This window comes from Dreissena polymorpha, chromosome 13 (genome assembly GCF_020536995.1).
Source record: "Dreissena polymorpha isolate Duluth1 chromosome 13, UMN_Dpol_1.0, whole genome shotgun sequence".
Lineage (NCBI taxonomy): Eukaryota > Metazoa > Mollusca > Bivalvia > Myida > Dreissenidae > Dreissena > Dreissena polymorpha.
In genome coordinates this window covers 22,078,255-22,092,555 of record NC_068367.1, presented here as the reverse complement: position 1 = coordinate 22,092,555, position 14,301 = coordinate 22,078,255, and the positions used below count along the sequence as shown (strand labels likewise).

General features: G+C 36.6%; 1 protein-coding gene across 42 annotated transcripts in view; it reads right to left on the bottom strand.

Annotated features, from left to right (window-relative positions):
* Positions 1 to 12,159, bottom strand: part of LOC127856485 (mucin-5AC-like) — an 81,358-nt gene extending 69,199 nt beyond the window's left edge. For all 42 annotated transcript variants that reach the window (XM_052392701.1, XM_052392703.1, XM_052392724.1 and 39 more), the window contains exons 1-18: positions 11,947 to 12,159; positions 10,657 to 10,682; positions 9,842 to 9,874; positions 9,340 to 9,412; positions 8,000 to 8,127; positions 7,766 to 7,861; positions 7,035 to 7,229; positions 6,594 to 6,700; positions 5,994 to 6,100; positions 5,454 to 5,697; positions 4,963 to 5,077; positions 4,415 to 4,530; positions 3,911 to 4,061; positions 3,185 to 3,416; positions 2,415 to 2,599; positions 1,581 to 1,689; positions 1,045 to 1,187; positions 194 to 406 (exon numbers count right to left, since the gene is read on the bottom strand). In XM_052392701.1, the coding sequence (XP_052248661.1) occupies positions 194 to 406; positions 1,045 to 1,187; positions 1,581 to 1,689; positions 2,415 to 2,599; positions 3,185 to 3,416; positions 3,911 to 4,061; positions 4,415 to 4,530; positions 4,963 to 5,077; positions 5,454 to 5,697; positions 5,994 to 6,100; positions 6,594 to 6,700; positions 7,035 to 7,229; positions 7,766 to 7,861; positions 8,000 to 8,127; positions 9,340 to 9,412; positions 9,842 to 9,874; positions 10,657 to 10,682; positions 11,947 to 12,020 (2,347 nt within the window). In that variant the 5' untranslated portion in view covers positions 12,021 to 12,159. The remainder of the gene's footprint in view (positions 1 to 193; positions 407 to 1,044; positions 1,188 to 1,580; positions 1,690 to 2,414; positions 2,600 to 3,184; positions 3,417 to 3,910; positions 4,062 to 4,414; positions 4,531 to 4,962; positions 5,078 to 5,453; positions 5,698 to 5,993; positions 6,101 to 6,593; positions 6,701 to 7,034; positions 7,230 to 7,765; positions 7,862 to 7,999; positions 8,128 to 9,339; positions 9,413 to 9,841; positions 9,875 to 10,656; positions 10,683 to 11,946) is intronic.
* Between the last annotated feature and the right edge of the window lie 2,142 nt (positions 12,160 to 14,301).

Genomic DNA, 14,301 nt, shown 5'->3' with positions numbered 1-14,301 from the left:
CCTTAATGCTTTCCACATATCAGGCTTGTTGACTTCTAGGTATCTAACCAGAAATTCAAAACACATATTAAAAGAAAGCTGGGTGAACTGCAGACTTGGATATTCCAAAAACACTCGTTTTAACCCGGACGAATGACGTACTTGACAAGCTTACAACGTTCGAATGAAAACAAAAGAAGCCACTTATGCCTACTTCGGAACACGTCGCTCTTCAGGTATTCGCAGTAGTAGGCGGACTGGTTCCTCCGGTTGACGTTCTCGTCGCACGGGTTGACGACGGGCCCGGCGTCCTTGCACGTGGGAATGGTCTTCCAGCGGTTACCGAACGCGTTCGGTGTTGTCTCTATGTCGCCTTCCTTCGTCTTGAAGTCGTTCTTCTGGTTGAAGTCGTAGGTACCGCACAAGCCTGTAGAGCGGACAGATTTGTTTTACAAAAATATCAAAACATGATACATTAAAGTTATATTACATTTCTGCTTGCCGAAACGTCCAATAACACTCTCACAGGCAATGCTTACACGAGACAACTTTTCTAAAAAAAAACATTGTCATAGCTGAATAATAGATAACAATCTCAATCCTTGACACATTGTTTATTTTATACTTTATGTAAATGTAACTCTAATTCAGTGGCCAATATACGGCGATATAATATATAGCATGCAATACTTAACACAAACGTTAAAATTTTAATGATAAATTGGTCGTGAAATCATGAGTAACACTCAGACTGAGCGTGTATACGTTTCGAATGATCAGCCTTTCAAATACAGTTTCATGTGTTGCTGCTAATGGCTGTCAGTAAACAGATTTGAGGATGTGTCATTTCTTATGATCCAACCACTATGATAAATACATTTAAATATTTCAATAAACACCTTTGTAATCGTTCTCTATATTTAGTTTTTAAAATATTCATCATATAGCTCTATTTTTTTGCTAACATGTGTCGAACTAACATGTGTCGAACGAGTTTGTTACGACAGAGTCCTGTAATATAACCAAACCATTTTAGTTGATAAAAAAACTCCAGATTGGCCGTACCCATTGTTTTGTTGATGAACTCCGGTGGAGCGGTCACGTAGGCTCGTGTACGTCCGTCCCAAAGAATTGTGATCCCATTGGATAGTTCCGCCTTCATGAACAGAGATGACACCATGAATATCTTGATGGCCTCGTTTTGAAACCTAAAAATAACGTGAAAAGCAACACAGTTAAATATAGTCGTAACAATTACAACAGGAAACCTAAGAAAACTAACCATAACTGTTGGATATTTTTAAATTATACATGCACGGAGCGGGACAGTAATGAAATAAAAAAATATCAAAAGTCAGCGTGACTGCAAATCTTTTTTTTTTTTTTGGTGGTATTTGTAAAGTTATAATTTGACAAAATTAAAACCAATATTTCTATATAATTTGCTATTGAAGAATGCTTTGAATTTTTCCCTACATTCAATATTTCACAACATCAAGTCCTCATACTGATATAAAATGCAGAAAGGTCCATTTCCACCAGCGGTGAACATTGAACATGCTGCGTGAAAATGTATTGTAACTATTGAAACATGATCTTACGGAAGTGACGTGATTTCTACGCCGTCGACGAAGAGCTGATGGTTGTGGTCCATCTTTATATGGTGTCCGCCGATGTCGATCGAAACACTCTTGGTACAAGACGCTTCACCTGCGGACGAATACAGTGGAAATGCGGTATCAATGAGCGGTCACTGCGCGCAACATAAATAACCGTAAATAACCGTATCAACAATCGTGCATTCATTCATGGTTACAATATGAGTCGCGTTCTGAGAAAACTGGGCATAATGCATGTGCGTAAAGTGTCGTCCCAGATTAGCCTGTGCAGTCCGCAGTCTGTGCATTTTTTGTTAAAATGAAGTCTCTTAGCAAAAATCAAATTTAGGCGGAAAGTGTCGTCCCTGATTAGCCTGTGCGGACTGCATAGGCTAATCTGAGACGACACTTTACGCACATGCGATATGTCCAGTTTTCACAGAACACGACCCATATACTTATGCAGCGCGTTTACGATACCAATGTGTAATACGGAGGAGAGAAAACTAGAGCTTCTTCCTTATTATTATCTTCTTTTAGTTATCTCCACATTATACCAAAGCTACATAAATTAAGTGTTAGTAAACACATATCTGATAATACACAATCACTAAAGATGAACTGAAATGATACTGAATTGAATGTAATCGTGTCATAGTTTTTACGCCGAAGGTGCATATATATGTCTACATATGTATAAATATATACACTAACAGGAAGTTAATATTAGAAAAATGGGAAAAATAAATTGCCGCTTACATCAAAGCGTATGCCCACCCTTTTTTAAAACCTTGAATAAGATAATAAAAAACAAAAACAACAAAGGTTTGCCCTTACCATGGCCGCACTTTATGTTGTCCGTGATGACGTCGAAGGTCTTGTCGTAGATCATGTAGTAGGAGCACTGACCCATAAAGTCGAAGCGCGTGCCGTCAAATGTCATGTAGTGGGGGTCACCTATGGCTGAGCACGTGGCCTCGCAGCGTTTGTTTGTGCACTGCCAGGCGCCGCTATCGCACGTGCTAGGAGAGAAAGTGGAGACGTTAGTTTTTGTATAACAAAATGATTGTTTTCAATAATTATATTAACTGGTGTTTACAGATACGTCCTCTATAAACTAAAAAAAGATTACATTATTTGAACTTTTAAGGTACCTGTTCATACCACGCTTTGACGATCTGACAAGTTCACGATAATATTGTCGTGTATGCTGTTATATACACGTTTTATATCGATCACAGACCGGATAGCGCATATATAGGTTCAAACACGTTGTAAATGTATAGCCATATGTCTCTAAATAATTTCGCTCAGTTGTCTTTTTCAAATGAATGAATTTAGTCTATTAATATTTTCCATTCAGCTGTTTCACTGTGTTCCAAGTTTCTACCTTTTTAATTTAATATTTCAGAAAATCAACATATTTGCGAACACGTCCAATCTAATGCACGTTGCTTTTTTAACAACAATTACAAAATAAAATATATGTCGAAACTCGGTACAGATACCCAAGGCTAGCTTATAGTACAATGTTAAAATGTACAGGTAGATGCATTTTTCGAACATGACTAGCGGACGTTTCTAAATTATGTACTACAAATACCTACCATTTGTTGCATTCTTTGGGAACCTCTGCCCCTCTCTGGTACTCCCTGCCGTTCAGGACGCACGGACATTCGGACTGCTGGACGCACATATTGTTGTGGAGCACCTTACCGTCGGGGCAGAAACAGCCGTCGATGCACGAGTTGTCCTCGCAGGTGGCAGCGTGCGACTGGCACGTCTTCTGACACATGCTGCCGCACTCCTTGTGGATCTGGTTTCCGGGGCACTGGGCCGCTGTCGACAATAGGTGCGGAAAATATGTTTTAATTACATAGAAAGGGGATTTGTGATAGTTTATTTGCTGTGATGAGGCATTATATAATTTCTTGAACAGGAAGACAAGAAATAGGAAAGCTCTCCATCTGGTTTCCTGTGTGGTGCAATTATGTGTAGGACAAGGTGAGGTGAACGAGTAACAAGTTTGAAACACATCTATATCTCGGCATGTGATTGGCGTTATTGTTGCATTCAGAAATAATGTCAACCGTTTGAACGGTAAAAATTGCGGATTTTGAACTGCGCACTGCTGAATATTGGAAGAGAGACCCGAAAATATTTTTTTTTTATAATTCTAACGTGTTTTTTTTTCACAATAAATGAAAACTTAAAAGTTAACAAAAAAAGCGCATAATGTCTGCGTTGTTTTATGCAATCGTATTATTCGTCGAAAGTAAAAAAAGCGCGTGGTATGAAACAGTAACGCTGATACACGGTTGTCATGTACTTACGGCATCTCTGCGGTGACCTCCAGTCGATGTTGATGTTGTGCTCGAGGCATGCTCTGGAGTACGCCTCAAGGGAGCTGCACAGGCAGTCATGACCGGAAGCGGCGCAGCAATCCTCCTTGCACGCGCGGATATAATCCTCAGGCGGGACGGCCTAAATAACGTGACAATAATGGTGTTTATGTATGTTATCAATAATGTTGTGTGCACTTTTGTTCCGTCTCTATTGACGCGTCCTTTACTTGGTTGTCCTGACTATAATGACGTTTTTTGTTTGTGTGAACGTATGTGTCTTATTGAACAAATGGATGTTATTGTACACAGACTTACCAGATTTTCTACAAAAATACCAATTGTTATTGAATTCGGGTCGATAGCTTATAATATTATGAGCTTCAAAAGTATTACCGAAGTTTGTTGTTTGTAAACAGAGTGCGATTGTATCGGAAAGCAAACTTTTCGAAAATATATGCATATATATATACATATATGTGCAGTCGGACTTACATGATGACATATCTGGAACTCCGCGCCATTGAGTGCCTCGCATGTGCTTGTAGCAGTGGCAACAACAGCGGGTGCCGCAGCGCTACATCCGGTTTGAGCGACGTCCGCACACGTCTCTGCGAAAGAGAGTTTGGAATATTGAAATATTTCAAATGATTGCAATAACGTATGTGTTTTACATTCGAGCTTCAGACATTATAAATGACCATTCTGATTCTGGATCACAGGCATTGTTCCATTTGTCATGCTATTTGAAATGACATAAATTCACATACTAGAAATATTTTTAGTGTAAAGTAATTTTATCCGACACGCAATGTTAATAAATACAATTTAAAATGCAATTTATCGCGCTTGAAGATAATGTGTAAGGCTATCAATATACTCAGTGGCTATGGCATGCTAGCATAAGATTACATAAGATAACATATGCAGTTTATATGTCTTTAAGAACTTAGTGATGAGCATTCCGAGAACTGTAATAAACTTAAATGTACTACCAGATGAACAAATAAATGTATTTTCCGCAGTAAGAAGAAATCTGTTACCTCCGGCGAAGGAGCGTTTCCACGTGGAGACGAAGCTTTGTTCCTCAGTAACCACTGCCCCGGTATCGGTAGTGAAGTCGTTCGACTGGTCCCCGTCATAGGTGCCGCAGAGGCCCTGTGAAAGAAAGGAACTGGGTATCAATAAGCTATTCTATTTGATAAGATGTTTTTCTCTCTCTCACATGTAATTGAATTTTTCTTCCCGAAAACGCATTTTATCTGAAATACAATGCTCGATAAATACGAATGAATTGGAATATAGACAATCTTGTTTTCTGCGTAGTTGGTGGATTCGAAGTATAATTGGGTTTCCAACTTTTACTCACGTAAGCTGTTTATAAATTGTAATATTTAGTCCTTTATTTTGAATGGGTACACGAATTATCACAATCTCGCCGTTTAAAGGCAAATAAGATCCGATACATCTATTTCATTTACATATAAGGAGGATACTATCTATTAACACATGTGTCGTCTGCTTTGACTCATACCTTTGTTTTCTTTCGTAGATCATCAGTGAGAGTTATAAAGATCATCTCGTAACCGTCCCAGCGGATCTGAAAACCGATGCTGCTGCGGACGATCATGTATTGGGAGATCTCCTCGAAGATAATTCCGCCCTTGTTGCTTGGGACAGCCACCGGGGCGCCGTTGTACGTCACTACCGGTCCGTTTGCGCCGCGCCTCAGGGAGATCTGGTCGTTACCGACGAAGATGTCGAGTTCTCGTTTGCACCTAGACATTAAATTGAATTATCTCGTAAAACAACAACAGCAGTTTTATTGATAATGTTTGGGTCTTTTCACGAATGCAAAATTACCCCCAAAAACAAAGAATTCGCTATTTTTTAATTATATCGCTAAGTTTTTATGAGCAATAACCGAGCTAATTCAAGAAAGTTTTAATATAATGTCACTAAGTTGTTTAAGTTGTAAGTTCATGTACTATTATAGTAATTTTATGTAATCCCGTTTACATATAGCTACTTATAACAACCGGAAGTGCTAATTAGGGAGGCGTTCTTTGCGTACCTGTGTCCCGGCTGGCAGTTCTTGTCGTTGATAACGTAAATGTTGAAGGTATTTGCGACCGCGTCCTTGACCAGCACGTACTGGCACGACCCCTTGTAGTGGTACACCTGGCAAACATGCACGTGGTGTGTTATATACATGCGGCTCCATTACACAGACAGGGTTCTAGATTTGTCATCAGATATTTTCGTTTTTTTATTTCCACATTGCATTTCGTATTTCACGCAGCTATTAAACGAAAACAGTATTATTTTATTTTAGAAACTAAATTCCCATTGAAAGCAACTAAATTTGCTTAATTCACTTTTCCTGAAGCATTTATGGTAGCTTCGTTCCATTAAAAGATGCAAACTAGATAGATTTTTCAAATCGCAATATATACATAGTTATAGTCTAATGTTACATGTTCAATCAAAATTTATGTTATTAATATTAATTATAAAATATTGTAATTACACTCAACTAATCCAAACATATAATTTCAGTGAACTTATCAGTACGTATTACACTCCATATAAAATTGATAAATCATTTGAAAAGTACAAACTTATCGTCAACATTTTTCATCTACAATATGACTTCGGTCATTCTCCCACTTACCTTGTTATCGAAGGTTCGATAGTGATCCTGACCCCAGGCCGTACAGCGGGCACTTCCGGTACTAGGATGCGTCGAGCTCACGTGCGTTGTGTTGATGGGAGTCGACTCTACGGAATAGTAGGTAGTGACAGTTAGGTTTGCTGAGAGGATTTAAGACAATTATAGAAAACACATGTTACAATATCTTCATGATCGACATTACAAGCAAAACACATTAAAAAAATTAAATTAATAAAATATTAAATAATTTAAAGTTTCCCAAACGAGGATTACGTCCATAATAATAACAAACAAAACACAATGAAACCATACATCATACGTTGCATTTGTAGTTTTCTTCAAAAGCAAGCCAAACGTCGTGTATGCAGTCTGTTTCTTTGATTTGATTGTCCTAAATTGATGTACATTGATAATATAATCGTATACGATCTATCCACTTACCAGATACACAGTCAGGGATCTCTTCGAGAAGCGGGGCCCACGTGCCGTCTGGGCTGCACTTGAACGTGGGAGTGATAGCCCATAGGGGTTTAAACCCTGTGTTGCACGTGACGGTACAGCGCGCACCGGAAGTATCGTTCTGACATGTGACCAAGCCGTTCCTGGGATTGGGCGGGTTGGCGCAGTTACTGGCCGCTGAGAAATATTATGATAATCTTAAGTTCAATTCAGAATTTTTCTTACATAATTAAGTAAGAAATCGAAGATTTACAAAAAACTATGTTGTCACGGTAACTGCCAAAATGCACCCGATGGTTCCCTTCCGAAAATTATCTTTCAACCTGCTCCGTCAATATTTGTTTGTATTCAAAATGTCGTCTTATTGAGTAATGATCCGCACAATAATATTAATGTTAATTTATAACTCTTTTATAATATAAGACAGGCGTATGGTACGCTAAGATCTCTCTTAAATCTCTCTTTTGTGATATTAAAGCGTCATTTAAAACTGTTCGACATTTTAAAAGAACGGCCGGTCGGCCGAGGGGATCACTATATGTCTCACTTCGGGTAAAGGTTAACAACGATTACAAAACCCGAAATCGAAGACAATCAATATTGTCAAACACACAACGGATACATTATCCAGTAAATTAAAACATATGTTTGTAAACGCTACATATTTACACTTGTGGATATAGTTGCATTCAAGAAAAGCATTTGGTACTTACGATATTGACATTGCGCTCCCATGAACCCGTTTGCGCATGTGCATGTGTCCGGAAGTAGGCACGTGCCTCCGTTTGCACACGGTGGGTTGCAAACGGCTGAAAGTAAAAAAACGCCTATATTTTACCACCCAATATCATTTGAAAATTACGTTCTTGCGAAATGTGCAAAAATAATTTTCCTCGTGGTTTTCTTAAAATACAAAGACAGCGCACATGATTATAATTATTACGTACGTTCACAGTCAGGTATGTCCATGCCCGGGGGATCGAACCATTCCCCGAACATCTGGTCGCATTCCCGCTTGTCAGACGTCAGGCCGCCCGGGAAGCGATAGCCGGTGTTACAACTAGCTGTGCACGAACTACAAGTGGCAAAAGGAAACATGTACAATCAAACTATCCATGGATTATTTATACATTTCTCATGATTCGCATACAATATGAACCGTTGGTGAAGATTTTAAACAAATACAGAGGAGGGAAATAATGGGTCTCAATCGTTCGTCTGGTTGCATTCATTTGAAAATTCGTACTCGTTTTAGAAAAATATTTATCCCACTTTTACAGCGAATTCGGTTGATTAAAGTGATATTATGGGCATTTTTCACAGTGGAATTGAGCTGAAAAGAATTAACAGGTCAAAAGAGTTAGTTAAAATGTGATTACTGACCAATTATCTGCAACTCATCTTGCTACCAGTTGTTTATAAAAAAATATTTTATATTATATATTTTACGTGACCCACCCTGTCCTGTAAGCCGAAATGATCCGTAAAATAAAATGGTGTTTTTGTGTCGTATAAACGAATCTGCACTTAAACTAAATTTAGGTTCACATTGTACATGCGTGATCAGTTATCAAACGAAAGTACGGTTGATATTCAAATGCATTATTTTTCTCTTTCCGAGATATTTTTTTAGTATGTTGATTCTGCATTAACAAATATAAGTGTATATGAAGTGAAAACACCAAAAATAAACAACGGTTGCGATAGACACCTTTATACTGTTAGATGCCCATAATATCACTTTAAAGCCCCGTTGATTAAATATCATCTATAATCAACAGCAGAAAATGACGTCAATATTTCGACGAAATAACGTCATAAATCTAGCGAAATTATCCAGTCAAACTAATTTTGTTTAAACAAAAAGGTTTACAAAATAAAAAGTGGGATAAATAGAATAATATATTAATGTTGATCATAGATCAGGTTTATCATGCTCGGCACGAAAACGATAAAGCACTCGCCAAGGCTCGTGCTTTTTGTTTTCTAAGCCTCGCATGATAAACCTGATCTATAATCAACACTAACCTATTATTCTCTATGAAGAAGCTACTCGTATATTGATAACAGGATAATTTTATTTATGTTTATATGCATTTCATATTTTATTAACATCGCGATGCATTGTTATACGAATCTACTCTTCGACCTGCATGTATTGCGTAATGGAACAATTCATGCTGTGACATGCTTTGTTGTAATGGCAGCGTGGGCGGGCAATTTACAACTACCGTCTAGAGGGGGAGCAACTAAGTTTTATCGTGACAGTTCGAGGATGGACACTTACTAGAAAGGGAAGCCAGCTCCGCATGCTATCGTGCCGTGGGCGGGAGCCCTCAGGGGTTTGCACAGGTTCTTATCTGGAAACAAAACTCACGCCATTGGATTGATACAGCCGTTTGAGCGTCACATGCGTAGAAAAACACGCGCTTTGTATGATAATATTAGGAAAAACGAAACAATGACTAATATATTCATGGAAACATTTATATGGATATAATATTTGTACATTTATATTTATAAAACATTAATTAGATAGTATAATATAAAAAAACTTAGGTGAGAAATATGATTTTGTAGCAATTCTTGTGGTAAATGTGGCTAAATTCTGTATTTTACGTGACGTTTGACTAACTTTCTATAAATGTTCAGTAGCGGGCGTTCATTAAAGATACCTCGTCGAACGGCAATTAATTCCATAAGATTTCACTGGCAAGAAAAGAAATTACTGTTAAAAAACTGATATCAAACTCAAAGCATAAACGGCTGTTGTAGATAAGTATAATCACCTGAAGCGCCGGGTTGATCGATCAGGTTGGAATCTGAAAGGGAGAAAACAGACATCCTTATCTTGAAATCAAAGTAATATTGTTACTGAGTAATAACATTTCAAATTCTTTCACTATAGTTATTAAATATATATGATGGGAAACATTTAATAAAATACACACGATTCAAATATTGATGCACCCAATACATTTTTACTGTTGAAATGTATGCAATAACAGTATTATCATAGATTGTGTGTGTTTGTTTGTTTAACAAAAGTTGGATTTGTTTTGACACAAATAAATCTGCATTGTGTTTGAAAATAAAGTGTTAAGATAAAACGGACATTCACAAAAATGATATTGTTCTTCTTATTTTACTGATCATGACGAAATTCATCTTGAACAGCAGCTACGAGATCTTGAGTAAAACATGTTATATGACCCGCGTAATGCTAAAACGGGTATTATGCCATATGTGGTCAACGTAGCTCCAGACCAGCCTATGCAATCGCACAGCGATTGTGCGGTCTGATCTGGAGCTACGCTGGCCGCATGTTAAGTAGGACCCGTTTTCGCAAGACGCGGTTCAATTAACGGAACAAGAAGATTGTCATGCAAGTGTCTTGTAATGCAATGTTGTCTTTTCACTACCTTAATCAGAAGGCAAAATACCATTCAATAGTTTTAGATGCATTAAAGTGCTGCGCTATTGATTTCAATTTAGCACCAGCCAAAACGTGTACGTATGTGTACATTTTTTTTATAGTAAATAATAAGAAATATAATGTATCAGTGATACACGTCAAATCAAGTTATATGTAATCACTACTTACCCACTGCTCTTCGTTTTCTGGCCGATCTGTAACCAAGCAATAATATAATTACAATCACAATAACTAATAAAAATACTGTGTGAACCTATGGTCAATAGACATTTTACCCCATGGACATATGAATAAAGACCATGTTACTGTCGAGTAATGTGTAGCATAAACGATGCAACGTAAGATTAATATGATTGCAATGATAAAGTTTCAGTAATGCCGAGCCTGATATTCTGCACAAAACCTTCCAGTAACATTTTCTGTTTTATTTATCGTAATTTACTTGATTTTCTTAAATGTACACCAAACCAGCTAATTTATAAATAATGCAGGTTTAAATAGTAAGAGCTGGACTCTTTCTTCCGAGCTAGCTTTTACATGTGCATGCATTACGGCATTCACAGAATTAACAGGGTGATAACTAATATGAAACATCTGCTAATGATAACTGAACCGCTTTCTATGCCAATACATACAATATTACATTATATTTAATAATTTAAATAGTTTTCTGAATTGTTCTATTTTCTCAATCAATATTTATATCCGCTTACTACAAAAATGCATATCCATTTAATGCACATTTTGTTATAGATTTCGGTTGAAGGTATTTCTTTTTAAATACGTATCATTTTGATATTTTTGATATAAGTATATATACAACGTTTCGGTATCTAAATTGGGTGTACTGGTAATTTGTTCTGAGATAAACATGCCCAGTTTTAGTTCATTTTCAGTCCATAATTAAAATAATCGTTATATTTAAAATTTTACATTAATGATAAACTTCGCAAGCTAAAAGTCTTGTTATAAAAAGTGGTATAAATTCGAATAAAACCGTTCCTCATCTACAAAACAAAGATATCTGAACGAAAGGGAAATTCACTAATCATTCACTACATAGACATTAACAGCTGGCGTATATAGAACGCGGATATAATTCCATAAAATTATTTTAAAAAATCACCGCTTTCTATGCTTTTTTTTATCTTCTTTAATATTTACACGCACATTCGAATTTTTTCACAATGCTTTTTATTTACGTATTTACGGACTTATCATTTAAATGGAAATAATATTTGAACTAATTCATAATATGTTCACACATCAAACGTTAAGTTTGATTTTAATAATAAGAGGGATGCTGAAGTATCACCATCCGACTCTAAAACAGTTCGTTGCTAAAATATTAATGAACATAATATGATAATAATTATGAAATCCCAATCTGGAAAAGGAATTTGTTCAACGATAGGAAAGTATTGGTTTATGATATTAAGATGGGTTCAAAAGCCTTACCTCGCATCGACCAGGGCGGCACTGCAGAGCAATGCTAAGCAGGCGACCCGTACAGCAATGGCACGAGGTGCCATCTTCCACGTTGGAATCGACCGATTCGAAACGTCGAAAATCCTTGACGGAATAGTAGTTCGCAGTCACTGTTATGTCACAGTAAAAATACAATTTGAGGCACACGATATTATCCTTGAATTCGTTCTTCTATCACTGTCGGCTTTTGGCCTCTTGAAGTTTTGGGCGGCGGTGCTTGTTTATATATCGTGCTCAAGCCTAAAACAAATCACGTGGTATATTATATAAATTGATATGTAAGCAAAAATTGACAATCGCCCTTATCAGTTGGAAGACGTTAGTAAAGTCCTTAATTGAAAGGTACCTCGAGTACAATGGCCAGTTCAAACTAGGCAAGGATGCGATAAAAGGCTATCCACAGACATCTTGAAAATCTATTGAAATTTTCATTGATTAATGGGAGCCGATTTAGGACATCGTTATTTACTCAGAATGTCGCAATAATCCACTGCATTAACACATTCAAATTTTGTCCAAAATTATAAAATTTCGTGACCCATCCGCACGGCGCCCATTGAGGCCTGCTTTGGAAACGCAACAATGTACCGCAATTTAGTTTCGTTACATGCAGTGTATTTATGCTAAGAAAGTTTTAGGATTATATTTAAACGGTTTGCTGTTCACGTTTGACCTCCTTCAATCAAAGAATTTCTGTTGTCGTAATAATTGAAGAAGTTTTGAAAATCGGAATAATGCAGACGACATTTAAATAGTGGACGCGTGATTTGCTATTCCTGTTTTGGTTATGTCCAAAAGAAAGCAACATTATGGTGTTGTTGTTTTTTACACGATTTTATATAAGCTTCTTGTCAACAGAGATATGTCTTTATGTGCTTGAAGTTTGTTCGTTCGTTTATTCCTGCATTTTTTATTTATGCATTTAATTATTGATGGCATTTTTATTTCTTGATATTATATTTGTTTCGTTTAAAGACTCTCAACACTCGCATTTTTCCGAAACATTTCTATAAAAACACACGTGATTCAAAAAAAACAGACGACATGTAAGACAATATATTAAAAAATGTGCCCCACGCTCTTGTGTCGGAAACACATTATCGGGTTTTAATTAATGAGGCACTGGCTCGGTCACAAAATATTTTTCTTAAACGTGTTTGCATACAATATTTATTATTTACAAATCTAAATTATAGTATATTGGTAGTATGTTATAAGGACAAATGAGGGCATAATAATTACTTTACCAATTAACCGTTTAAAAAATCAGCCGTTTTAGTTTTTAAAAACATATTTCCAAAAAGCGTAGGCGATATTAATATAAGTATTGATGTATGAAATTATCAATAAGGAAGCACTTATCAAGTATATTGTAAAAGTTCACTCCAAATCCTCTGATGGGAAAGCCATTGGGTACATCTATCAGGTAATAATTTACCTGTTTCTGATAACAGTATTGAATGGACACGGACAGACCCGTCAAAGGTCTCAATGGCTACACCGATAAGAAGCCTTTCGATCACCCGCAGGTGTCCTTAACAAACTAATAAAAAGATCAACCATTGACAAATGACTTTCATAAGACCGGCCTTATTATTATATAAAGCGTAAATATGGATTCGGAATATTGTGGTTTCCGCGAGTGCTAACCGTCGAAGGTAGGTTGTACCGGTAACCAAAGATTGAATCCGAATTCCCGCGAGAACATTTCATGTCGTTTGGCAGACTTTAGTTTTAGCTGTCAACAATTTATTCAAATTATTAATTTGAGAATATTAAGCTGTTTTGAAGCCTCGTGGACATTTTAGATCTAATTTTTGTGGTTTAACCAATATTTTATTTTGTTGGTGTAGTCAATGGATTTTGTCTCGTTAAGAAATCGTTAGGTCCAGAGTTGACCACCATCCTAAAATGATCAAAGTTATAAAACTAATAATGATCGATATTTATCGTTTACTCTTAATTTGATTAACATAATCAAAATTTTCATTTACATTATTGAAACACTTTCCGTGTTCTAATGGTTTTAACTTAACTTTTTCCACAAAGAAAACTTGTTGCTATTTCGTTATACACTGGGTTATAAAAATAAGTAGAAATGTATTGCAATCAATATGTTTAAATCTCTAAACTAAACACACAATAACTTCTGTGATGGTTGGTCATGATATCCGTCATGCGGCTATTCTTCCCAACCTCTGAGTCAGGATGTCGGTTACTGGCATACGTTTGAGCGCCTAGTAGTGATAACTGAGCTAGCCCAGGACATGTGCGATTACATGACATGACAGTAGTCATATGAATGAAATGCGAGTTCTTGTAAAA